The sequence below is a fragment of the Ornithodoros turicata genome, chromosome 7, assembly GCF_037126465.1.
Source record: "Ornithodoros turicata isolate Travis chromosome 7, ASM3712646v1, whole genome shotgun sequence".
In the NCBI taxonomy this organism is placed as follows: Eukaryota; Metazoa; Arthropoda; class Arachnida; order Ixodida; family Argasidae; genus Ornithodoros; species Ornithodoros turicata.
In genome coordinates, this window is record NC_088207.1 from 33,106,756 (window position 1) to 33,134,016 (window position 27,261).

Sequence of the window (27,261 nt, forward strand, 5' to 3'; positions counted from 1 at the left end):
TGTGCTGCCTGGGGTTTTTCCTGGGTTTTCCTCAGACGGGACTTTCAGATATATGTCGGCACAGTTCCCTTAGAAGTCGGCCCAGGACGCACGGCAGAATAAAAGCGCTAAAAAGACGAGGACACGGACACACAGTGTTAGTGCGCTAACTGTGTGTCCGTGTCCTCGTCTTTTTAGCGCTTTTATTCTGCCATGCCTTACCAACAGGCCCAGTCTGAAGTTTTAAGTACCAGGACGCACATTCCCCCATGGCGTCAGTCGTGACGTTGCCCACCTCTGTGAGGCCGACAATGGCGAGCCCTTTCACCACCACCACCACCACCAGCTGACCGCTGAGCAATATCACGCCACCACCAGCACGAGCTGTCCGCTCACTGCGGTGACGTCACAACGCGGGATGCTCGTAACAAGCACGGTAGCCTCAACGAGCATGCATAACGAGGAACAGTGATTGCAACCACAACAAAGTGTCGATGAAGGTCGCTCGTTTCGCTAGCCCAACTTGAACGTGAAGTTGAATTAAGTTGAACGTGCAAAGCGACGAAGTGGATGATCCATAACGGTGGCACCCGAACGTCCAATATCCGGCTTCAACTGATTGAATAGATGCCATACTCGTCTCCCACCTGCGCTGACGTCCGGGGTACCAAAGTAATAGCCACGAAGGACCAAGTGCCGTGACTGGATGAAACGACGGGCAACCGACGACAAGGAGCAACAAGAAGGACCGGTGTGAGGGACAGCCGAATTCCAGGGCCCAAGTCTCCAAGTAGGACTGTAGGCCCATCGTGATAGTCCACCGTCGACGCTATGCTATGCCGCTATGCTACGGTTGTGAACAGGAAGTGAAGATCGGTGCGAAGGAAGGTCGACGGAAGCGGCAACCGAAAGCCAAACTGCAGAAATTGTAAGTCCTGCGCTATTGTGCGCTATGGTCCTGGACTATTGCAAGTGCTGCACTGTTCCGCAGGACTCGAATAGTGCAGGGCCCGTACTATAGACGTGTGAGTAAGGCCGGGGTTGATCTGTTGTAATCCACTCTGTGTACAGGATCACCCCATCCAGACGTATACACAGGCGTCCTCGTAAATCATATCATAATTTTGCCTATAAAATTGTTGCATTGATATCCCCAATGAAGTCATCTAGACGACTCTACGAAACAGATACGTGGATGAATGCGAGCTGCTGTGCGGGTTTTATAACGAAGTTTGTAATGAACTCGAATGAACCTAAATGAGGTTCTCTGACTTTAGTGAAGACCTTGTGAGCAAAAACGGACGACGCAGAGGCGTCGCGAACCATTTAAAAAGAAGCGGGAATTACATTCAGTGGCGTTTCCCGTAAAACTATATTAACTTCCGTGGCCGTCAGAACGGCACTTCAAAGAAAGCTCCGTGACCTTCGTTGGCCAACTATTTTCAGCCGTACAGACGACAGCACGTACGCACACTGGCTCGCGCAGAAGCCAGAAGGTTTTGAGCCAGCACGCGCTGGTTGTCAGAAAACGAAATATCCGTCAATACGCGCGATGGTCTATTCTTCCGTTGTCCCACGGAACGCCTTCACGCTTTAGCTCGTCTACGTTGTCGAGGAACTGGTGATGGCCTCTTTTAACGAGAAGCTCGTCCAAGAAGTGAAAAAGCACAAACAGCTATGGGACCAGCACTCCAAGCTGCACAAGGAAGCGAGCTTCAGAGAAGCTGCTTGGACCCAAATCGCCGAATCCCTCGCCGTGACAGGTAAGAGGCTTCTATGGTTAGGCTACGGCGCGCGTCCTGTTAGCGGTCACGACGGAGTGCATGAACTGAAATGCAACGTGCTTTTATTTGGATATGTGCTGAACGCTCGGGACGTCTACATTGACTTTGTAGTGTCGGTGATTTTGCTGTTGGTTAGGCTATAGCGGGATGTGCACGTGTGCACAGGGCTACGGGGAGATATCCTGGCATCCCCGCATTTGACTTTGCGCGTCTACTCAGGATCTAACGAATTTTATTTTGGGTTTCTGAGCGAGGTAGTCGAATAAAAAAATGTGGAATACTCTGGAAACTTCAGGACGAGAGGTGTCCTATAATGAAGGTCAGGTTAAGACCCTGAGGCCATGCAGTACTGAACCTTGTGAAGTTTCCTCTTTTTTTTTCTTGCATGAGTTCATATACGTATTCCAACGTAGCTGATACGATCGAAACTTATTGTGGTCTTCTAGCCCATTTGCAGCGCCGAGGAATAGATTTTTTTTTTAATGGCCACTTGACATGTTACACTACGTTCGATATTATACATGGTGCAGCCATATTGTTCACTGTTATTACGACCAACATATTGCAACTGGCTCTGTGTTGCACAACTGCTTAATAACTATTCATTTTTAGATAACGTTTCGCCTTGCCTTAAAGTGCAAAGTCTTTCGTGAAGACATTCTCTACACCTCTGGTCTCTCGATGACCACCCATTCCAATGCAGTTGAAGAGTGCCAGACGAGGTGGAGAACTATTCGTGACACTTACCTTAAGAGGAAGAAAAGGCAAAGAAACGGAGTCAACAAGGGACAATGGAACGTCTTGGACAGAGAACTCTCATTTCTTGATGACTTCCTCCGGCCCAGGACGTACGTATAGCAACGCCCTACCTTGGAGACTGTCTTGGAGGCTATTCAGTGACTGAAATTTGAAGCTGAAAGTAATGTCCCCGATATAAATGAGCGTTAGTTATTACTGTTTGCTACGGCATGACGATTCTCAAGTGTTACGTTCTAGGCGAGGCATGTAGAGACAGGCGTTCCTTAGCTTTCGCTACCAGAGTCTGCCGCAAAGCTCGCTTACTGAGTCCAGGTAGCCAGGGGCTATGAAAGGTGTCCGCAAAGCAATTAGCAGCGTAGAGAAGCTGTACGACGTGCTGACTGAAGCAAAAACATCGGGTCGGGAGCTACCGAAATTTCAAACAGGGACTGCCCTTTTATGGGACCCAGAAGACCCTGTTTGAAATATCGACGGCTCCCGATATTTCGAACGGGCACTGCCCTTTTACGGGACCGAGAAGACCCTGTTCGAAATATCGGCAACTCCCGAACCGGGGCTTTTGCTTCACACTAGCCTTACCATATCGCTATAGTTTACCCCTTTGTACGTCGATGTACGACCCATTGTACGACATACTATGTAATGCTGCTAGTTAAGCCTACTATGTAATGCTGCTAGTTAAGCCATATTATATGTAGGTAACAGTGTATTTCAGCATTACAAATTAGCTACATAAGACTACAGTAAAGGTTCCCGATGCGATACACGTCTCCAAAGTTGAAGTGATGCAATGGAAAGCTCTAACAGAGAGAATCAACAGGCAATTCAGCGATGGCGAATGTCGTCCATTTACGCTTACTGCAAAATAAGCTAGCAGATCATTGCGATTAAAATTGTACATCTCGTGGGTTGGTACTTTTGCGAGTCTGGTGCGCACGTGGTGCAGATCGGCAGAAGCAGTGGCGCGTGGGGTCCGGTCTGCGTGACGGACGCTCAAAAATAATTATACTGTACCATTCACCTATGTACCTAGAACGATACAGAGACACATACCCAAACGGAACAAAACTTCCCATGGTGTTCCTGGGGATATCCTTTCCGGGAAATTCGGATCTCCCTGGGAGACAGACATTTTTCCGACGGACGTCCCCCATATCTCCGGGTGGCACCGATTTGGACTTCCCACAAATATCCGTCGTTTGTCCTCGCAGGAAGTTACACGGAGATACCCGGACGCTGCACGGACTTACTTGCGTACATGCTCAGTGCCCTGCATTTCCTCATTATTATTCATACTGCTTTATTGAGTTGCCGCATAAGAGGACAGATTCTTACTAGGCCCGTAGGCGTGTTTCTTTTTTTTTTTCTTCGACATTTTGTTTCGGGTTCGGCCACTGCATCGTTGCTCCTTTTCGTTTGTTTCTCGTATTCCCGTTACGGACAATGAGCACGAAGTTTTAAAAACCAAAAATAAAGACGTACATGTACAATCTCTTAGAACCATGAAGATCACTTAGAAAGGCAGTGCATACCTTTCCAAAGCGAAAACAGATACTACAGTCGACCCCCGTTTATCCGGACTTCATTTATCCGGATCCCGCGGTATCCGGACAAAAGGCACGGGAACGGATTTTCCTCCATGTATTTTGTTCTCGTTTATCCGGACTTCAGCTTCCGGACTCGGACAAGAATTCCAGGGAACGAAAGTCGAAAATACTTGTAATCCAGCTTCAGTTATCCGGACTACCGTGAGTAAGAGGAGACACTGACCCCGCTTTGTCACCCTTTTCGCAGTGTTGGGGTTATTCCCGTCACACGTTAGGGACCTACATTCCTCCGTAGGGGAGACAACCGTGCACGATGACCCCCTTTTCTATTTGTGTGCGTTGGGTCACGTTGACCAGTCGAGTCATTTGGAGATATCTTGGGTAACTGTCCGGTTCTAGGGGGGAAAACTCCAACCCGAGGGCCTGCTGCTTACGGCCCGTTGGCCGATGAAGACATTCCCCTAGGTGAGCTGCGACCCCTGATGCAGAGGCTCACTGTGACTGCCGTAGACGATGCTGCGGTTTCTGACCACGTTGACGTTGATAAGGATGATGACGCGTGCGCAGCTATGACTGATGACAGTGTGATTGCTGCTGTTGCCTCCGATGATGTGCAGCAAGACGGTGCCGATGACGCCAGTGAGAAACAAGGCTCCGACATTGACACTTTGCCTCCGCACTGACATTCTTTGAGCAGCGCAACAGCGTGGTTCAACTCTATGCAATTAGCAAAAGTTTGCAGGAATCGAGTGCCTACACTACTATGTAACAGCTGTCATTGACGAGATTTCTGTGTTTTAATTAAACCTTGCTCGGTAGGACGTTTCTATTCAGTCGTTTCATTTATCCGGATGCCCCGGTATCCGGACGATTTCGCCGGGAACGGCAAAGTCCGGATAAACGGGGGTCGACTGTATATATTGCTTGTCTCGTGAGCTTCCGAAAATTCGAGAGTCCAGTTTGCATGCAAGTCAAACTAAAAGGTGGGGTGTTTAAGTTTAACGTGATTGCGCATACCAATAACAATGGACTGAAGAACTGCTTGGCGCATTAACTCATTATGATGCAACATTTATGTTTCTTGCTCTTTTTGGTGTAAGGCGTTTAGTTTGTTCATCGAAAGTCAAACTCACGCCGCGATGCGCCGTGCCTTGTTTCTCTCTCTCCTACGATAATGCTCCACGTAACATCCCGTCAGGGTTCCTATTTGGACAATTCTTCAAACGTCCGTTACGGTACATCCTGCGGATGTACGGTTAGGGATGTCCATTCATGTAGCTCCGAGGGATGTCCACCTGACATTCATTTCAAGACATGGACGTTAGGATCTATTTCGGACATCCGCAGGGGATAGTGTTCTGTCTGGGAGGCACACCATGACAAGCGACGACAAATTGTTTTCCAAAACACCACTACCGTGTCTTACGGCGCCCAAACTGTAAAATCGTAAATAAAGAACGTTTGCCTATATGTAGAGGTGAGTCCGGGTAAGCAAACGTGGACCCGCACCCGCGCAGTACCCGCGCGTGTGACCCGCACCCGCAAGAATTTTATTTGGACGACCCGCACCCGCAGTGCTGTCTGTATACCCGCATACCCGCATTGGGACCCGCAGGGGAAGTGTTCCTCGTCCACTTTACCGCTGTTTTTATTTTAAAACAATGGAAATTTTGAGTGTTGGCTACGTGTCTCGGACGGATTCAATCGTATGCCAATAAAACTGCAATTCAACAGAGAGGATATATGTCTGCATTAATAATCGAACTCGCACTCCAGCACTTGCCTGCTGCAGTCTGGCACATGGATTTACAAGGCCAACGACATAGGGCACTGCTAAGCTCGCGTGTGACAGAGAGGGATAACTTAGTTGGCCATGGAGTGAGGGTAATGCGGGTATACCCGCATTACCCGAGGTCGCATTGCGGGTACACCCGCATTTTACCCGCTACCCGCAGCGATCGCGAATTCCTACCCGCAAATCGTGACGATGTGCCGGTAACTGCGGGTACCCGCGGGTATACCCGCGCTCAGCTCTACCGATATGTTGAATTCGTTTCAAGATGAAGTGCCGCTGTACACTGGAGTAGCTATGTTAATCATATCTCGACTTTTAGTAGGTTAGGCTGAAGTCTGCCCAGGACGCATACTAACCCCCCCCCCTGTCCCCCACTTCGCGCGGGAATTTCAAATCGCATGGATACCAGTGCATTGTGATGTCCATACTGAGTTATACTTCACGCAAAGTAACGCAGAAACGTGTTAAAGTACCAAATTCGCTACCATTTCCGACACAAGTATACGATCACATCCCTCAAGAGCGGGCTATCTCTGAGTTTGCAAGACATGTGTGATCTCTTTGCGGCTTGACTACAGCAGACGACTGTATTGCAACAGGCGATTGGCCCGAGTAAGGGCTTTGAAGGCGAACGTCAAAATGGAGGCAGAAGATCCACAGTCAGACGAGGGAAGCGCGGAGTCCATCTATGGCAGTGTTGTGGCCACACAGGATGTACAGCAGGAAATGCAGTCGGTGGAAAAACAGCTCTTGGTTGATGGTCGTTCTGCGTGTGACTCCAGTAAGTATTGTGGATTCTCTTGTGCAAGTGCAGTGTTTGCATAGACAGTCGCTGCATTGTCGAGTAAAGCGGTGCTGCGAATTATGGAGATGCTCGTGCAGGTATCCAGAGGAATTTGATGTGAATCATGTGTTAGTTCAGGAGCCCAATTTCTACAGTTGTTAGGCAGATAGAGCGGTGGCAAACACAGATGATTTCTCGTTTTGTGACCTAATATGCAACAAAGTTTGGTTTTATTCAAAATGCGTTCCATTAGTGTGGCTTCATCCTAGAACGGGGAGCAATTAGCTGACATGACAATATAGCCTAACCAACATCAGCACCGTTAATGTGACGAAAGCACGGTCTGAACAGAGCACTGCCAGTGGAGTCTAACCTGGACACCACTGAAGACGTTAGCATTTTCGACAAATGCGGACAGTCAGTCAGTCACTCCAGGTGAGACAGTCATTGGTTGTTAATGCAATGTACCTGAGAAGAGAGGTTTTGCGGGTACCATATAGAGCTCTCACTTTGCATCGGCGAGGTATTGGAACATTAGAAGCCATTTGAAGAATTGTAATTATAGATTCGGTTGTGGAGTCGGAAACATAAGGCACGGCCTTCTCAGTGTAGTCCATGGGCGATGTATTATACTTTTGCCCACAGCTACAGGCCAGTTTTCGCGCTTCGATCATCCGGCAGTCGTAATGTTACGGCATTTTTTGAAAGGTGTCCTACTTTGTCCTGCACGAAGGATATCCCAGGGTGCCTTTCTGGGCAATCCTTCGCTCCCCGAGGTGTTCTTCCTGCTTGATAGGAGACTCAGGTTCAATACTAAGACAGAAAAATAACCGTTCGAGAAATAACCTTAAAAGGTTCTTCAAGAGCAGGGCGCCATTCCATTAGCGATTCTTTAGTTCTCGAAGATAGGAAACAGAAAAGTTCTTACACTACGAAGAACTCTCAAAGAACGGTTGTTTTTCTATGTGCAGACATGCGGAGAAGACGTGCATGCCGGCATTGGCACCGCACCCTGCATGGTACGTGCAGTATATGCTGTGCGTGCATACGGTGTAGCTCAGACTGTGCTGCTCCGTGTCCTCTCATGTGGGCCTCACAGGTCTGAGCAACACGAGGGAGGCAGTCAACAATACAACAAGGCCTAAACGAGGCACGTGTGTAATTAAGTTTGATGCACGGCAATCAGGGAATTGTGTCAAACAAATAAACAAAGTATGGTGACAGATACGCCGGCTTGCCTGATACCGCTCGCATGTCCTCCTGTGATGCGCCAGCAATAGATGTTATTTTCAGTTGACTGAGGTGCGTTCTCGTTGTCCCATTTTGAATAACCAGGCTCCAACGGAGTTCTCGTCGTACTGATCTAGATGGCGCTATAATGGGAGAGCAATGTGGTAGAGTATCGCCTCTTGCGATGAAACTTTCTTTGATGATGAAAAAAAGTTCTTGTTGTTGTGACGGTTTGTTTTGCTTTTCAGCTACGGTCGACTATGCTGTTATGGAGTACCTCAGAGAGTTCCAAAGAACAGACCCCGAAGAACTGTTCTGCCTTAGCCTGGCACCGCATCTGAAAAGGCTCTCTCCCAAGGAGAGGACTATGGCGAAAATGCAGATGCTGAGGACGTTACACGAGTTTGAGTTTGGAGACGCTGAGTCAACTGAGGAAATAATAGACTAAGTTGCACAGGAACAAATCAGTTTTCTTAAATCAATGCATTAAAACAATTTGTTTCCGTTTTGTGACCTGGAATCTTTACAGAGCGCTATAGGCCAATATGGCTGCCTAGGCCATACTATACTAGGCCACCATGTGCTGCCTGGGCAGATTCACCGCTTACGACAGTTAGGCTGCTAATTCCATTACGTTTGCCTTTTGTTGATATTGGCAGAAAACCTCAACGAGTGCTCATTCGCTGTGCCGGTACGACGAGAGGTCCCTAGGTACAGCTCCCGTCAACCTTAAGAACAACACTGAAAAAAAAAAAGGGTCTCGTTCCCGAGCGCGACTACAGCAACCCTTGGGGCCATGCGTAAATCTTAATTGAACAAAATTATTGTGTTAGTTTCATGCAAGGATTTTGTTCACTTAACATTCCCCCAGTGCCTCCAGGGCGGCTTTTATCGCGCTCAGAAGTGAGACCCATTTTGTTCCAGTGTTATTATTAAGGTTGGCGGGACCTGTACTAGCCAAACTGGACAAAATTCGAGCGAACAATTATGTCGCTTCCCCGCCTTTTCTTTCTGTTTCCGTGGTTATGAGTGACGATTATACCCTTGCACCAGAGAGGAGAGGATGTATATAAGAAGAGAAAGAGAAAATCAGGAGATTCCGCACTAGTGCAGACAGCTGCTCCAGAACCCTTGGTGAAAGTTACAGCACGACACTAATCACTTCCTTGAGATATATTGTGGGCGTTGAATTTTAACAGATAGTTGCAGAGCGTAGGTGTTCTAGCAAACCACCCGGATCGGCGCAAAGGCCGCTGGAGCCAGATATACCTCTTGAACTCCACTCAGATCGCAGCGACACGGCTTGCATTCTGAGCAAACGGAGGAGTGATGACTGCTGTGACGTCGCCGCGAGCACCCAGTCTCCGAAAGGCAAAATATCAAAGAATGGCCAGACTCTCTCTATTGCTATTTATAAACCGCTCTGACGTCACTTATTGGGGAGCTCCACAGCAGTGTTGCCATATCTACAGATTTGTATGGAGATCTACCGATTTCCGGCACCATCTACAGATCTACAGATTATTTCTGAAATCTACAGATTTTTTGACTCCATGATGAAATAAGCCTGAGAATGCGGTACACAAAATACACGAACATACACAAAGATCATTACCATACTCAGGCGTGTTTCATGGATTTCATGCACCAGCCAGCCTGCGTTTACGCTATGTTGTCAGGTCTTCGGACAAGCGTTAAAAAAGTTGTGACGAGAAGCCCGATTCACGGTGCTCCACTCTCGGGAGAACAATAACAACAACAACAAAAAAAAAGTACAACGAATTTTTAACTTAATGTTTGCTTCGTGGTGTGTCAGTATATGGCTGTCAGCATATCTTTGATGTTTTGTATCACTCGTGGCACGGAGGGTGTTCGCACTTGATTACACGACGTAGCATCATGGTTAGGTCGCCTATGTATTGATTTGTCTGATGATGATGCTTAATCTTTTCTTACACTGGAAGCAAATAGATCTCACGCAGTCCCCGGCGCATTGGTACCGACCATGACACCGACAATCAGGTGGCGGTAGTGTTCTAATTCAGAGCGGTTTGCCTGACTGCTTGTTGCTCGGTTCTTTCCAAACAGTACAGCCGGAATCAGGATTGGAACCCCGGGTAGCCAATCCATTCTACGCACCTCCCCAATAATACGAGGGTCGTTCAAGTCAAACCGGGACTTTTCATTTTTCGCAAAAGTAAAATGAACTTACAGGCGAGAAATTAGTTTTATTTTTCAACGTAATCTCCAGCTGGCACTAATGCACTTGTCCCAGCGTTTCACGAGGGCTTGGATGTCAGCAGCGTAGAAATCCTTATCGGCGCGTAGCAGCCCGGACCGCATTCTTGACTTCGTCGTCGCAGCTGAAGTGGCGGCCTCCAAGGAACGCCTTCAGTGGCCCGAAGAGATGGAAATCGCTGGGGGCGAGGTCTGGACTGTAAGGGGGATGTGGCAGCCACACCCAGCCAAGTTCCTGTAAGGTGCGTGTCGTGAGATGCGCGGTATGCGGGCGTGCATTGTCCTCTAGGAGGAGGACTCCTTTGGTGAGGAAATGCTAGTGTTCAACGTTCCCAGAGAAAGGTCCGTCTTTCGAGCCAGTTCGAGACACGTTATCCGCCGGTCCTTGAGGATCAGGCGCTCCACAAGCTGGATTTTCTCAGGAACTCTGACACCGGGCTCTGAGCCGCCCCGGCCGGGATAGTCCTGCACCCATGTACGGCCGTCTCGGAACCGTTTGCACCACTCAAACGCTTTGCTGCGGCTAAGTGTATCGTGGCCATACTGAGTCTGAAGTCACTCAGGGGACAGAAAGTCCCGGTTTCGCTTGAACTCCCCTCGTAGTTGCCATCACATATTTCCGTTGTTTCGATGCAAAAAGCGAAATAGAAAATGTCACAAGACGAAACGCACAAAATCCTGGCCTAAAAACGATGTTAATTAAGCAAATTGTACGTTTTACTGCAATCTAGATTTCTACGGAAATCTCCATACCTTTTAACAAGTGATATCCATACCTTTCCTCCGACAGGTGTGGCAACACTGCCAGTCGCTAGCAGATTCGCCGCCATGACACAGGCCCTGACGTCCAGACCTTCACTTTCATCGTATATTTCACCGTTCATTATAGTAAAGCAGCAGGTAGAAAACCCAGACAGAGCACACACGAACAACTGCTACTACAGGGCAGTTGTTCGTGTGCTCTATCTGGGTTTTCTTCCTGCTGCTTTACTGTGATGGATCTGTACCAACCACCTCGCCTGTCCACGCTTGTCCAGCGACCATTTTGCGTTTCTAAGTTCTTATGTGTGAACGTTATTCGTAACCCCTGTAACCTCCGTGTTTTCAACGTTAGTCTCTAAATAGCATATGGTAGCGAACGAAAACAGAAACCAAGCTTTGTCACACGTGGTATGATCTCGCCTCTTTGATTGGCTAAACGCCAGTCTAAGCCAATGCGTGACGTTGTCCACCTCTGTGAGACCGACAACGGCGAGCCCTTTCGCGATCACCAGTTATTGCCCTTGAATATACGAGCTACAACAAATGTCATAATTTCTATTTACAGCTGCTCAGGCAACCAGCTGTTCTGGTGGAAAGTATTTTCATTTCCCGAATTAATCATCGTTGTATATCTTAGTATACCGGACAGCAATCCACTCGCTTGTTCAAAAATATTGCTTCTAACAGAAACCTTACTTGATATTTTCCATTTTTTGTCCTTTCATTTGCAGCCGGGTCTTGAGTACTTGATGGAGAACTTCTAGACAAAAGTACTTACAATAGTACAGTACAAACTAGTCAACTGAAAATGTGCAGTGCTGGACAAAAGTTTACGGACTTTCAGACATGTGCCTAGGTAACCCGTTTGCAAGTTCGTACGGTCCCATTCACTGCTAGCGTCACCCCACCGTGAGGAAGGAATGCGTTGGAGCGTGTTCCGTAAACTTTTGTCCAGCACTGTACTTACAGCAAAGTACAAGTACTCAGAAACTTACTTAATGTAGTACTGAGTACATTGTATTTCAAGTAGTGCCCATCACTGGTTCCTGGAGTATATTTGCCACGGCACCACTGACAAGTTAGGAAAAACGTTTCTTTCAGGAATCTGAGAACTTGTCCCTTCATGAAGCTTGTCGCTTTTATGTGTCGTGGGGTCAGGATTGAAAGATATGTTCAGATTTTTATAATTGTTACTTGTGTGTTGTGGTACCTAATAATAATTGGGAGTAGGTTTACACGTATAAGATGACTGTCAGCCTATTTGTGTGGGACCTAGGACTAGGGACTTTGTAGGCATCTCATTCGTTGAACGTAAAAAGACCGCATCATGAAGCACTGTTTGTCCGCGCAGTAAATCGTCTTTTTTTTATGATTTTTATGATTATGATGGTAGTTGTCTGCCATCCCGCATGGTATTCAGGTCTGGTCAGGACGCACAAAATATGAGACGAGATCTGTTTGTAAGCAACTTAATTAAATTAGGACTTTATTTAAATACACAGGAGGAAAGAAAACGACTAGGATCCATTCGTTACAGTACAGAAATTTCTTTTACACTCCTGCAGGGTGCTTTTTACTGCATTTTCATAAACTCTGCAAATGGACTTAAAATTTAAAACATGGAGTAAGAGTACAGCCGACATAAAACTGCATGAACATAGTGCAGAAAGTGTGACATGTCCACAAAGGGTGTAGACCCCCCCGACTGCCTTTCAGCTGCTAATCCATAAGCAATTTCCACACCAGGGCACCTTTAAGTCTTTCACCCCAAATCAAATAGCAACCTGAACCCAGATGACTTCTGCTCAAAACGTTTGCCGCCTTCCGGTAGGTATTACTGCTGTACAAATGAACAGGAAACAATACGAACGTGACAGACCGTTCCAGACGTGCCTCACACAGAGCAGCTACGCCAACGTCAAAGAAAGAAGAAAGCATTTAGACATGCTGTCTGCGTATCCTAGTATACAGCGTATGTAGGAGAACACAGCAATAGATTGAAATCGCCTAAACATTGCCCACATCTCATATTTGCAGTGTTCGCCAAAAAACTTCCAGATTATCACTCCTCGGCAACGATTTACTGATACCCCCATACGCGATATCCCCATGAAACCTCTTTGATTAGACTAGAAAACATCTATGTACACACGTCCAACGCATTTCCTCCTTCCAAACGGTTATTTTCCTGAAATCTAAGGCCTCTGTTCTATCAAGGAATCACTTCTTTATAGGTACGGCTAGAGAAGTAAATATACAATTATCTATATATTTATATATGTGTTTGTATATATATATATATGTATGTATCCTTGATAACCTTTTCGAGCGAAGCTGATAGTTCTTTGGCGTCTGTGCACAGATTAGAACGCTCTGCCAAGCTATGTTTTGTGCAAACAATTCACTGGTGCACACTTATTTGGTTTCGGCGAGATTACCCGGGTTAGAGATTTTTTGTTTGTTTGTTTGTTTGTTTTACACGTCTGATTTTTACATGAATGGAATGTCGTTAGCGTTGTAAGACCATAATCCTGAGATCTATGGTGGCAAGGGATAACACCTATACAGGCACTGCCTGAAACATTTTCACTAAATAAAATGAGCTGTGGAAAATGCAAATCTTGTATCTGGTCTGAGAACTTGACTGGAATGTTTGGCTCTATCTTTTCCCCTGCGGTGACTGCTCTACGTGACTAATGAAAGTGACTAGCAACTTGCCAAAAGTTGTACGGCAAGTATAAGGGTGCCGAGGACTCCTGATACGCCAATTTCATACAGACTGCATAGAGCGGAAAGAACGTTACATGTAGGTCAAAAGGCAGGACCAGGCTGCGTCCATGCATTGAGGAGTCCGATGCATAGGTAACTCACAGGTTAGTTACCGGGCAAGGTTCGCGTTCAACTCGTCTACAGAGTCTTCCTTCGGAGGTCTCACAGAAAACACACACAGAGCCACCTATAGTGAGATGCTCTACTGCAGAGAAAATATGCAAGAAGGGCTTTTAGTTTTGATTAGAAAATTTCTGACAGCTTTTTTTTTCATTTTTAACTCGTGCAACCAGACAAGGGCAAGAAAAAGCAGATTGACATTAACGCACAACCTATATATATATAGAAGACAAAATTTCAAGTATACAAACTCTAAAAAACAAACAAACGAGGATCGTATAAGTTACCAGATAAATAAATTAAGTACATGCAAGACGCGGGAGGTGGCTAAAAGGACACCGCCAATATTTCACATATGTACAGGTTCTGACATAAAAGCTTGTGAGACAAAGCATACCGCTCCCCTTGAAGCCGCGAACAAGAGGCAGGTAGCCAGACTGTTTGTGCACATACACACACATACGTACATACAGATCAGACATCCAGACTGTCAATTTCTTCTATGTCCGTATACAAATCGTCGTGTGTAAGGGGGGCGTGGCAGTGGCGCGCGCGAAACTCAGTAAAGGGGCACCAAGAATCTGCAGGCGGGACAATTGAAAGGGAGCGTCTAGGGGAGAACTCTCCAGCCCACTGCTAAATTTCACAGCGTTCACCCGTCGTCGCACAGCCACACAGTAGGCGTAGAGTCCCGGGGGGCCCGAAGACACGGGCATGCCTTGCGACATCTTGGCAAGAAACACCACCATTTCAGTCGACGACCATTGGATAATGCCCAATCAGGACTAGGAACGTCACCGTGGAGCCATGTCAGTTCAGCGTTCTCCTGGTGTTCTAGACGATCGCCGAGCGTCTCTTCTGTTAGGCCTGGTGGGCATGAACGTCGTCAATGCAGGGCTCATTCGTTCCGTATGCCATCTGCGTCCTACGCGTGGCAATAGAAAAGCAGGTCCTGCCGTCGCCATCGCCCTGCGTTGATATTCTGTCTTGGGGATGTTGCCCAATGAGTGCCATGCCTGTTGCCGTTTCTGGACGACATCCGTGCTGTGCTTGCCGAGTCCTGGGGATCCGCGTCCGACTCGATTGTGAAGGAGGCTAGGTGCCGCCACAAGACTAGCATTACCAAAGCAATCTGTAGCGTACATGCAGCATAGCTGTCCGTTCTGAAATAATCGGAGATGGTTATGGTTACCAGCCGCTCCACAAGGCAACTTTACCGAACGCGGGACATATGCTCAGAATGTAGACTCAATGCACGGTCTTCGATGATAAGTCTGACAGACATACTCCTGATAGACCTTAGGCGAGTGCAGACGAAGACGCATGCAAGAAATTAGAAAAAAAAATGCAGAAAGTCGATTATAATGGCTGGTTCCACATAAATTCATGCAGGCGGGTCATTGTCGTTCTTAACAACCTGCATATGTTGTAATCTACTCTTTCCTGACAAGACAGCAGCAAAGCAAGTGCAACGTTTCTATCTGGTGTAGTCCCTCGAAATGAAAAAGGAAAAACTCAAGGCTCCAGTAGCTAATCAGACACCCGAATGAAGAAGACACCCGATGCGCTAAGAACACAAGTTGGCACTTTTCAAGTTAACGAAAAGTTTTCGGGAATCTGTCTTTGCTGTCATCGCGTTATTATAAAAGCCGAAAACTTGATATTTGAGCTGTCAGCCTGGAGACATAGACATGAAACCAGCCAATAACTACGCCAAAGAGGAAAGCATAGAGAATAGCGATGTGACATCAATGGCGCCATCGTCACCAGTCGCCTAAGCCACGTCGTCCATATCTGATTCGTGTTACTCTTATCACCAGCAGTGTGCTGAACACCACCGCCATAACCATTATTGCAATTATTGATGATGGGTAGGGTTGTGCTTTTTCGGTTTTTACTTTTGGGCGGATTCGGCGTATGTTTTTCGGTGTTTATTGATTTTCACGAAAACGGCGTTTTTCGGTGTTTTTCCTGGAGCGTACACAGTTTACCCGACAGTTATCGGCAAAAATCACAATGCAATTTCCGCACGACGCTCGTTCAATATGGCGTTGTTCGCTGCGGTGGTGTTTTACAGCTAACGAAAATGTAAACGACCGTTTTTCACAGCCATCTTATTTCTGTATTGTCTTCTGATCTGCATCAACGACTTGCTGGGCATGTGCAGCAATTTATCTCTGTCATCGTTCCTGGAATGTCCCTCCGTATTGGGGGTTTTTTCGATTAAAACCGAATGAGGAAACATTTACCCGGCGCATGTTTTTCGGTGTTTTTCGATTAAAATCGAATACGCGGAACCCTTGGGTGCACCAACAACAACGCGGTACATATTGCGTTGTGGTAATCCGCGGCGCAAGAAAAAAATAAAAAATAAATAACTGCACGGTTACAGACCTAAAAATATTTCGGTAGTCAGTCTTTTGGTACTGGTCTCGGCCTCAGCAAAGTGGTAATGACAGTGGTAATCCAACTATCTGGCTTCAATTTTCTTAATACACCAGAAACATTGTTCTACAAATTGCACAAGCTCTGTCCATGAACGAATAACAGCGTCAATGGTTTGTGAGTCACTCGGTCTCTCCCCGAGCTATTGTAGTTTTAGAAGCAACCTGAATAATTATGAATATTTAGACGTGTACACAAAATAAAATTTGAATGCTACTGAACTGAGTTTTGGATACGAGCACTGCTCAAAGCGGTATCTGAAACGATTTATATTTAAAAACGGAAAATACTTTTAGTCCCGTCCGGAAACCACCCGCTTGGCCCAGCGCTGTTGCGTCACTTGGGAAACATTTGGGGAAGCCTTTTTTGAAAACAGCAAAGAGCTGTCTCGTCACACTTGTTTCGATCTCCCAAACGCGACGATGCATCTTTCAGCTGCAGTTTGATTTCGCCCCCAATTTCAGAGTCAAACGGTAGTAAGTATTATATTAAAAAAAGAAAGAAAGAAATAGAACAGGCAAATAGTCTTGGAGCAGGGTGGCTGCCACTACACGGCCCTGCAGCTCCATGTCATTTGGTTTGCATTCTGTCTTAGATACACAGCAAAGGTGTTATAAGCGGCAGAGTGTGCACCTATCTTTTAGGAAGGCGCAGAGTGCCTTCAGAGCTTTAACTTCTTGGTCTTGTGTAGGCCATCTCCCCGTCACTTCACGAAAGGAGAAAGGCCTTTGGCCGAGGTCTTGGAGAGATTGCTTCAGTCTTACTCTTTGCTGTTTCCAAAGAAGATTTCCAAAAATGCTTCGAACAGTGGAAACACCGCTGGGTGAAGTGCGTGGCATCCGAAGAGGGACCACCACGGTAGTGACTCAAACCAGAATCTTTCCGAACGTTCCGCCTAATTTCAAACAATCGCTCGCTTTCGGATTTCTTTTCGCAAGTACGGAAGAGCTGCCTTTGGATAGGTTGCACGTGGGTAACCTATCGTTGCAACTTTTGCTTTCGTCGACACCCGCTCTCTCACTCTCTTTTATGCACCTGTATCTTCTTATCGGCACGAGCAGGACCGCTGTCTTATCTGGTGTTGGATATAGTGCTGTCACTGTTTACAAACAGAACGCACAACCGAACGTTGTCTAGGGTTCCCAGCGTCAGCGGCTACATGTGGCGCCACGCTATGTCATTGATTTCAGTTAAACCCTTTCACTGTTTACAAGTAGTGAAAGGGTTTAACTCAAATGAGTGACAGGGCGTGGCGCCACATGCAGCCGTTGACGCTGGGAACCCTAGACAACGTCCGGATGTGCGTTCCGTTTGTGAACAGCGACTCAAATTGGCAATTCTAGCTTCCCTTTACCAATACGCGGCGCCCAGAATGCAATGTGTGCGCAAACGAGCACTGGAATACCTTCATATCTTCTGTTCGATCGTCCGTTCTGGAGTGCGTGTTGTATACGTGACATTAAAGAGTTTTTCGTTTCAAAATCAAGGACAGTAGCCTATCTTTTATGGTATGGCTATATACTCTGTACACTTGCTGTCAGACCAGTTGCTAGGATCACTCGGAAGGGAAGCGACTGAAGGGAAGTCACGTTCAAAAATTTGGCCTAAGTTTGGAATTTGTACGTATTTTACTTTTCTAAATGTAACACGTTCCGGATACCTTTTGACCAGTACTCGTACATTTAGACACTCCAATGACAAGCCACAATGAGATAGAATAAAATAAATATACGAGTATCAACACCAGAACAATGACTAATTGAGCTGAGTTCCCGAGGTACTCTAGACGGAGCGCGCTCATTTGCAACACCCTGAAACAATCTCTTATTCAGGAGTAGTATACGTATCTTATTATGCAAACACACATACTTTTTGTAGAAGCGCTATCTGAAAATGTAAGGAAATATTCTCAAAGTGTGTCTCTTCTTGTTTTAAAAACTTTAGTGCAAGCATCGACTGCCAAATTCAGACATTGGTCATTCTTTTGAGTGAGATACATGCACAGAAGCATTTTTGCGCCATGCTGAAGCTCGGGTCATTCAAAGCGAATAAACAGACCATAACAGGAAAAAAACAAAAAAAAACAGTTCATTCTCAACATCAGGGAACCACCATCTAACTCTTTTCGTACTAGGTATAACTACTGTTATGATCTAGGTATAAACCGTGCTAGCAAGCTCATGATGGTGAAGACGGTCCAAGTTGGTTTGTATAGGATTTTCTGATCAGATAATATTTCGGGAGTAGAGATGCCCAGCATTTGATACCAAAAAGGAAAGAAACACGAAAGCAAGGAGAAAGGAAAAGGAAACTAACCAAGAAGAAGGAAGCTAGAAGAAAATGTTGGGAACATTTGAGTAAAATTTGGGGATAATTCCAGAATTATTTGGGACTGGGGCGCGTCCGGGCGTTCCAACGATGTGCAATTTTTGCCGTACGATTAATTTGGCATTCTTTAATGCTGTACGGGCACCTCGACAGTGGTGCTAAAGAAGTTTACTTTCTATTAGACAAGAACTACTACACTCTGCTGCGCATAGCGATTTGGCTGAATGGACCTACAACTTCTACAGGCCTCTGTAACCACGCTCGATTGCCGCAACAATTCAGTTGTAGCAGAATCTAATGAGACGTGCATTTTCTTACGTTTCAACGAATTTCGAAGCTGACAGGATAAGTCGAACGGAGTAGAATATACGCTATCTTTCATGTCACCAAATACTAATACTGCATAAGAAATTGTTTGAGGGCTTCGTTCATACTTTAATGCAGTGCAATTATTAGTGAGCGTATCATAAAGCATGCAAGGCATGCAAACTCCAGTTGTGCGCACACAAGCTATAATTTGTCTTTAAGAAGCTCATATATGGGTGTAGAATAAAACTGTTCAATTCTCAGCACCTTTTGGGGACTCAAAAATTCAGGCCTCCACTTTAAAGTCTGGTCATACATATCTACACCTAAACAGTGCCTTTGAGACTTCACCACTGCTTGTACGCTGCACTCATACCAATGGTAGCATATAAAAAAAGCGACTTCCTTTGTATTGTTCCTTTTTTTTCTTTGGGCGCGGGTTCTAGACTAACCCCTTAATAGAAAGGACACGTTTACACCTAACCTGATGGTGCTGTACAATGACATGAACAACAGGACTGTACGTTCGGTTAGTTGGTTGACATCAGGCATGTTGATTTGTAGACCTGCCAAAAATCGGCATGCTTAATGACAAGAACCTCGGAACTCCTCCAAGAACAGTTACAATGAGAGAAGCCGCAAGAGCACTACGTAGGCCGGTCTATTAGGCCACTAGGCTGCCTCAGTAGGCCAGTGCTTTATAGCGAACTAGCACACAACCACTGTGGTAGCTAGAAGCAGTCTCGCAGAATAATAGCACAATAAATTATTTACGGTGAACAGTTCTCTGGAAAGGCCGTTAAACGTAGAGGGGCACTGAAGTGCAAAAATTCCTTCTTGCGGAATGAAAGATTCGGTTACCTTGACAGGAATACGAAAGGAACGGGTTTCGTCTGTTGCGTCGTTCGCGATTCGTGCACAAAGGAAAACCGCGCTTTCCTACTTCCTGTCTTTCTCAACAAGAGCGACAATGCGGAGCGGCGTGCTATTGGTCCCCCCCCCCCCCCAGACGATCTCCTGGGGTGATTGGATATCAAGAGACCAATGCGACGCTGCTTCGCATTGTCGGGCTTCTTCAGGATGCGAGAAATTGTAAACTGAGTTTTTTTTTTTCTCTCGGTCATACATCATGAAAGACGTTGCAACGGATGACCTCCGTTCCTTTTATATTGCTCTCAATGTAACGGGTAGTTTCATCTCGATAGGAAGGAATTTTTGCACTCTAGTGCCCCTTTAATGGGGCAGTTCGTTTAATTATACGCAAAATAAAGGTGCAGTCTCAAAAGCATTGCGAAGTGTGTTCCGTGGTGTGCAAAAAAACGCACACCTCGGCGAATGTGTGGCAACACAAGGGAGTGAGCATTGGTGCAAGTGCATCAGGCAGAAGGTTAACAAAGTGATGGTGTTTTACCGATGGAAACTATAACCCGTATTGCTCACCAAATGCTCACAGATGGGGACCTGGAATGGGATAAGTTAATGGATGCCATGAGTACAGGAAAAGTTAGTAATGCTCCACCACAAGCAAAACACTGCCCATATAGGGCTAGCAGCCGGTCCAAACAATGCATCAAATATGAAAACTAAGTGATGCTTGCGCCGTTAAATTAACCGAGTCAATTAACGGAACACAGGTCAATGAGGTAATACGTGCTGGACCTGCGTGTGAAATGTGGTAAACACCGCATTAAATTTCTATGCTGCCGTTTGACACTCATTTGCTAAGCGAATTTTTTGTGCTGTCCATTACTCCCAATGCTTTTGTAAGCAAATTTCTTCCACCGACATGAATGAATATTTTACAGGCTGCATACTTTTTCCAAGACAAGGGAAAGATGAAGCAAAACATACTCCTGACCCACCTTGTGTTGTAACACAATGTTAGTTGGTTACTAAAGTTAGTAGAGTCAGTCATGTTAAGTTTGTGTAGATGTTTTCACAAGGCTTACCGAAGTCTACAGCTACTATACTTACAAGCACAAAAATTAATAGCATGACCTGCATCAAACAAACACTTTTCATGCCAGTGCCAAAGAGGAGGGACGCTAAACGTAAAAACTGCACTGACTACAGGATCTATATCGTAAAACATATCACACATGAATTGCTAAGGTTATCATGCTATAAGAGCTTCGCCATTACTGCAGGGAGCTCAGTATCACTCACTGAAAGTCAAGAGAAGTGACCAATTCTGGCACCAGATCGCTGAATCTCTTACAGTAGACTTAAGCGTTTCTATGATCTCTCCTGTCAAGCAAAAGAACCGTCTAGACTAATCTCCTGTTGACTCACTAACTCACAGAGCGAGGATATGGTCCCACGTGTGGACGTGGTACAGATATCAGCATGGTGCACATCAGGCACTTATATACTCACTATATGTACATTTCTTACTTATATACTAGACACTATTATACAGGGTTAGCCAAGATAAACTTCGGAGTTTGTAATGGAGATAAAACAAATAGGAACAATACCGGGAATCTAAAGTACATGTTAGAGGACTTATTAAACTGAAAATTTTATGCCGATACTACCACTTGGTCTGTTTTTCTGCAGATATATCGTGAAAAAAAAAAAAAAAAGGAAAACGCCGCTGCCGAACATTTCCAATCGGATACAACTGTGTTCCTTTCCGTCTAATCCTTCCGTCTAATGGCGAAACGGTCGAACGTGGCGTTGCAGACAATATCGAAACCAAGTGAACAAGTGGAGCTGAATGCAGAGTAGTCGCCGTTCGGCCGTGTCGCCATCTGACGGAAGGAGCTGAAACACAGGTATAGCCGATTGGAAATGTTAGGCAGCGGCATTTTTTATTTATTTTTAATTTTCACGATTTATCCGCAGAGAAACAGACCAAGTGGCAGTATCGACATAAAATTTCGGGGTATAATACGTCATCCCACATCTACTTTAGCTTCCCGACACTGTTTCTATTTGTTTTATCTTCGTTACGAACCCCGAAGTTTATCTTGGCCAACCCTGTACTTTCCTGATAAATCACTAAATACCCTACTATACCTTATCGGAATTCCTGTGCTATCCCCACAGCTCGCTATAGGCTTACGACCTAATCGAAGGTTGTTCTTTTCTATAAGCCATGAACATGGGACCGATGGGTAAACCTCAAAATGTAACCTCAAGTTTCCACTAACCGTGCACTTGCACGTAGTACAAGGGTCCTGAGCCAAAGGGACACGCTCTCCAGTTTGGTATAGGCGACCGAGGTAGGTGCACCCTCTGCCGCGTCCTGACGTTCCATTATCCGCTGCAGAGCAGGGGTCCTCTTCACAGTAAGGGCAGCAGTCGCCCGCGTCCTGAATGGGGTGCTCACACGTTACTCGCGGGCACTCCATACTCCAGCAGTCTACTTCGCCGAACTGCAAGAACGAGCGAACTGTCTCATCCACTAATCGGAGAATTCTCATGTTGACAACACACAAGCACCTACATAAGTACGGGAGGGAAAAAATCGAATACTGCGAACGTGACTTCTGTGTACTAACCAAACACTCGCAGATCTGGCACTGATAAACCCAGCGTTCCCCATTGGCGAATCTGACGTTTGCCTCCTGGTGCTCACAGTAGCTGGATCGATCGCACTGTGGGCAGCAGTCAGTGTCTACGTGCGGGTTGTTGCAGTCACACTGCGCTTGTCGGCAGACAGCCACACCGTCTTTACAGGTACACGTGGAACAGGAGCCACTGGCTGGACCACCTGGCCACACATCCCCATTCATGTACTCCCTACCCATGTAGTCACAACCTGCAACGAAAGCCACACACATATAACGGAGATCTCTCTAATGATGGTGTTGTAAATGCAACCAGAAGAACGATCATCAGCATGATCATGAAAGCGTGATATGCTTAATCATATCATAGCACGAGACACTGTAGAATAAGCATCACCGTTCAACTAAACTCCTTTTACAAATACAAAGCTGCTTGCACTATATTTAATTTTGCCCCACAGTTAACTAAAGAACGGCACGTTTAAGCCACGCCCCACGCTTGTTCCTATTACTGCAATAACTAGCCGAACTGCTCGTCGCGACAAGTAGTGCGCCGACACGAGAGCCATACGAACCCTGGCGCCACCTAATGTCGCTGCTGTACAATTTCTCCGGGGGAGTAACTCTGTTAGGTCTGACGGACTACATTTCATGCCGTTCTTACGTAGAACACAGGAAAACCATGAACACGCTGAAGCAAAAGCTTGACGTGGACAGCACCCTAGCATCTCAGTTTTCGGTAGTCCTGTTCTGTAGCACTCACAACATAAACCAGTCATGGATATTCCTCAAGGCGTTCACAAATTTCAGGGCTGCACACGCGTTACACACTGTTTTGACTTACTCAGAGAACAGGTTTCATTGTCAACACAAGAACACCGGAAACTTCCTTCTGTGTTGATGCAACTCGCTGTGCTGTGACATGTGTGAGTTCCCAAGCTGCACTCGTCGATGTCTGAAACAGTAAGAAGACGCCACATTGAAGAACTACAACGTAACTCATTACAGTATTAACCATCGTTTAACTCCACCTCACCTTCGCAAGAAGCACCGAAGTCGTCATCCTTATTGCTCCGGTATCCCGGATGACATTCACAATAGTACCAACCAGGCATGTTCACGCAGTTCGAATTTATATGACAATGATGCAGCTTTCCCTTGCATTCGTCAACGTCTGAAAGGGAACGACCGCTTCCGTTGATAATCGCTCTGTTCAGAAAAAAAAAAAGAAAGCGAACAACGTGAGAAACGAACACTTACCAATCTCACAGCTTGTTCCCTTGTAGCCACGGCGGCAGGAGCACGTTCCAGGAGCGACGCACTTTCCTCCATTGAGGCATGGGTGATTGCATATAGCTGTAGAGTTAGAAAATGCAGGTCAGCGAATAATCGTCGTCAGTCTAAATCGTGAACAACGTACGTTCGCAATTGACGCCATCACCATTGTAGCCTTCAAGGCACTGACATTTGTAGCTGCCAGCAGTGTTGATGCACCTTGCGCTCTCATGGCAGTTGTGTTCACTGCTCGCACATTCATCGTGCTCTGCAAGTCATGTGACATACACACGTAAGAAGGTTATTAAGCAACCGAAGACTAGACTTTTGTCCGAACGGATATAGGAGCCACACAAAGTGTACGCCAGTTACGGGCCCCTGATTAGAGCACTGCACGGGCTTACCCAAAACCCCGATTCAGGCCTGGCTCGTGGGCTGGGCAAAGCCGCCTTTTTGCAGGCCTGAGCTGGGCACGGTTTCACCGTCATGAGCCTGCGGCCGAGCACGGGCCGGGACATTGCCGGGCCTAGGTTGAGCTGGAGCCTGTGTTACCCCACTGTTAGTTGCCCACGGTCATTTTTTACTGGACCGGGTTGCCTATAAATTTCTCGTGCCGGGCCCGTGTGGGTAAATCAAAGGAAGGCTGGGCTTTGGCCGGGCCTGGGCGTAAGAATGCGGCCCGTGCAGTGCTCTACCCCTGATGTGATCCGCGTAAGGTATGCGGGATAGGCTGAGGAACCCACCTTCACAATTGAAAGCGTCAACACGGCGGAAACCAGGAAGGCATTCGCATGTGTAGGCTCCAGGTATATTCACACAACGAGTGTTCTGCTGGCAGTGGTGGCCGTCAAATCCTCCCACCTTTTGGCATTCGTCAATGTCTGGAAGTGCCACAAGGAATTTCAAAAGTAAGTGTTCATTCTCCAGACAGTCTGCAAGTTCTGAAAGCCTTTCAGAAGGCCCAGAATAATGAATGAAACGAAGGCCGCAGTTGGTACACGATGCACATGAAGTACATTTGAGAGTTACAACTGACTTACCTTCACAGGCTCTGCCGTTGCCCCTGTACCCTGTGTTACACTGGCACGTGTACTTAGTTTGTAGATTGATGCAGGTGGCATTTGTATGGCAGTCGTGCCCTTTACTGCAGTAGTCAACCCCTGCGGATCGTGAAATAAAATAAACCCTTAACGTACTGTAACAACGCCAATGAAATTGCTTTCCATTGTATTGAACATATGGGAGACAGACACTTCCAACATGCTACACAGATACGGGTTCACAAAGATAATAAATAAAGGGGGCCATTAACCTATTTTGCTAACACACTCTTCTATACCCCTTTATTGCACTTTACAAGTTTCACTCTTGTACCCGACACACCCACCCCCACTTGACAGACGTCATGTGCAGTAGGTTTGGCATGTCGCTTCGAGCAACCAGTTAGCATCGCACTCACCTGTCCCAGTTTTTTGTGTGGAATATTTGTATTATCTATATAGCAAGTGTAGCTCTAGTTATTACGACGGAGCATTAAAAACCACGAAAAATTTTATTTGCAACACGTTACGTTATACATTCAGGGCCCTTTTACAGGAGCAATGAAATGACAATTGGCTTTGTTAGAAACCATGTTTCATACATCGAAAAATCTGTCACGAGCCACAATGTTAAATACTTTCGCTGAAAGCTGTCGTGCCAACGCGCAATTTACAAAAACGCCCTTAAAAAGCAGCCATGAGCGGTGCGGTGTAACGTTGGAGGCCCAGCCCGACCTTTCTGGCGTGACGTAATCGGATCAGTGTGACGTAGCATCAGCGTAGCGAGTAGCCGCGAGGTCTCAATTCCCCCAGAAGTTCTGTCTGCTACTTGCGGCGCATTCAACACATCATGGAGTGACGTCAGCATCACTCCATTCGCTTACGGCAGCGGTTCCCAAACTGTGGGCGAAGCGGCCCACAAATTAAAAATAAATGCCACGCCGTGCCTGCTATTCTGCGTTACCAGGAAGCCTGTGGCAGCAGACCCGGAGGTTTCGCATAAATACGCTTGCATGCGGGGTACGTGACGCTTCCGATGCATCACACAGCCCTGCTTTCACGCCTGATTTCACTTGTGCATGGGCGCCAAAATCTATGCCGTGAGAGCAACACTCACTCCCACTGAAGGCCACAGCGTCTGCGTCTATCGCGGCATACACGAACGCTGGCGCAGAGCTCTATGACACAGCTGAAGTCCTCGGTTATATTATAGGACATATCTCGGCTCTCAAGCTTCAGTTTGAGAAGTACTCTCCACAGAGCGAGTTCAACAGACATGACTGGATCAGGGACCCATTTGGCACGATTTCTCTTCCAGAGGGCTTTAGTACAGCAGGCGAAGAGCAGCTCATGGACCTGAGTTCAGATTAAAGTTTGAGGTTGCTGTTTCCGCGATAACCACTTCCAGAATTTTGGGCAGGTTTGGCCACGGAATTCACGCTATTGACGAGAAAAGGCATGGAAATATTGCTTCCGTTTGCGACAGCGTACTTATGCGAGCTTCGCTTCTCCTTGTTTCGAGAAACTATGCTCCAAAAAACAGGCTCATTCCAACCACTAGGGAGAGGAAGCTATGCTTTCACGGCCGTGTGCTCCTGCCGTTGTGCAAGACTTTTGGGCCCAGAGAGCTCGCCCTGAATGTAGCTCCAATAAAATGTCGCTGTATCGGTTTGGCTAACCTTCTGGCGCTGAGATCAGAAGACGTCCAGCACCAAGACGAGGGAAACCAGGGGGGGAGGGGGGGGGCGACGAGGTCGTCTATATTTTTATGGGCCGTGGGGCGGCGAAGTTTGGGAACCACTGACTTACGGGATTTCTGAAGCAGGAGAGGGGTTTGTGGAGGGCGCACAGATCAAAGGCTAGTGAAGCATCTAGAGGTCAGTTTCAATAACCATACTTGCGCAATAACGCATGTTGTTTCTTGCACAATCCGGCCTTTAAAAACAAGCTATGGACGGGGCTTTCACTGCCCCTTTAAGGTTCCGCGGGAAGCACATGTAACGGAAGTCATCAATGGTGAATAGTTTTACCTGGACAAAACATGCAACATTCCCCAGGAACGCTAAATCTTTGCTTCTCGGGACAGGTAAGTACTGGGCACGTCTTTTGGTCTATCCTGCGGCACGTCATTTGCCCGTCCTGCAAATATTAATTAGCGATTATTTTTCACTGCGAAATGAACGCTGCTGCTGAAGCCTCTCTGTAGTGAAGAAAGCTCTGCACGATAATTATACGATCACATTTGCACACAGCTGACGCGATAGCATTGTCGTTATTTACTTACACTGCAGTTGCACTGCACACATTTCTGAGTAACTTGCTCTCCGTGTTCATAAATAACTTGCTTCAACAAGCAGTGCTCTGGAAAAGAACAGACACGTGAAAGAGCCGAATTTCAAGGTCCGCTATGGACATCACGCGTGCTTTTCGCATATAGCCTATGCAAAAAGGAAACGTGGTTCCGTAGCGAGCATGTCGCGGTACAACACCAGAAGAGTTAGTTATCATAACACGCATAATTTCTGCTTCCTTCTTAGTGTTTTGTACGAAAAACAGCAATATCGCCTTTTCTACACATAAACCGT

The 27,261-nt window shown here is 46.5% G+C and overlaps 2 protein-coding genes across 10 annotated transcripts in view; one reads left to right on the forward strand and one right to left on the reverse strand.

The window, feature by feature from the left end:
• The first annotated feature begins 1,448 nt into the window (after positions 1-1,448).
• Positions 1,449-8,386, forward strand: LOC135399806 (uncharacterized). The gene is made up of 4 exons (XM_064631546.1): positions 1,449-1,742; positions 2,467-2,611; positions 6,464-6,645; positions 8,127-8,386. The coding sequence occupies exons 1-4, from the start codon at positions 1,604-1,606 to the stop codon at positions 8,324-8,326; spliced, it is 666 nt and encodes a 221-aa protein (XP_064487616.1). The 5' UTR covers positions 1,449-1,603; the 3' UTR covers positions 8,327-8,386.
• Positions 8,387-12,335: 3,949 nt separating this feature from the next.
• LOC135400884 (protein kinase C-binding protein NELL2-like) overlaps positions 12,336-27,261 on the reverse strand; it is a 118,948-nt gene continuing 104,022 nt past the window's right edge. For 7 of the 9 annotated variants that reach the window (XM_064632866.1, XM_064632865.1, XM_064632870.1 and 4 more), the window contains 12 exons: positions 26,961-27,037; positions 26,707-26,815; positions 24,677-24,796; positions 24,380-24,517; positions 23,782-23,904; positions 23,622-23,717; positions 23,398-23,535; positions 23,206-23,316; positions 22,353-22,612; positions 22,002-22,226; positions 20,287-20,307; positions 12,336-14,930 (listed from right to left, as the gene is read on the reverse strand). In XM_064632866.1, coding sequence (XP_064488936.1) covers positions 14,583-14,930; positions 20,287-20,307; positions 22,002-22,226; positions 22,353-22,612; positions 23,206-23,316; positions 23,398-23,535; positions 23,622-23,717; positions 23,782-23,904; positions 24,380-24,517; positions 24,677-24,796; positions 26,707-26,815; positions 26,961-27,037 — 1,766 coding nt within the window. In that variant the 3' untranslated portion in view covers positions 12,336-14,582. Of the gene's footprint in view, positions 14,931-20,257; positions 20,308-22,001; positions 22,227-22,352; positions 22,613-23,205; positions 23,317-23,397; positions 23,536-23,621; positions 23,718-23,781; positions 23,905-24,379; positions 24,518-24,676; positions 24,797-26,706; positions 26,816-26,960; positions 27,038-27,261 lie in introns of all 9 variants that reach the window. The other 2 variants (XM_064632869.1, XM_064632867.1) reach the window with 2 other exon arrangements.

Bases quoted from the DNA above. Each gene is read 5' to 3' on its own strand.
- LOC135399806 (XM_064631546.1), top strand. From the start codon at position 1,604: ATGGCCTCTTTTAACGAGAAGCTCGTCCAAGAAGTGAAAAAGCACAAA. The intron at 1,743-2,466 runs GTAAGAGGCTTC...ATTCCAATGCAG, and splicing joins CGAATCCCTCGCCGTGACAG to TTGAAGAGTGCCAGACGAGG. The intron at 2,612-6,463 runs GTACGTATAGCA...GTATTGCAACAG, and splicing joins GACTTCCTCCGGCCCAGGAC to GCGATTGGCCCGAGTAAGGG.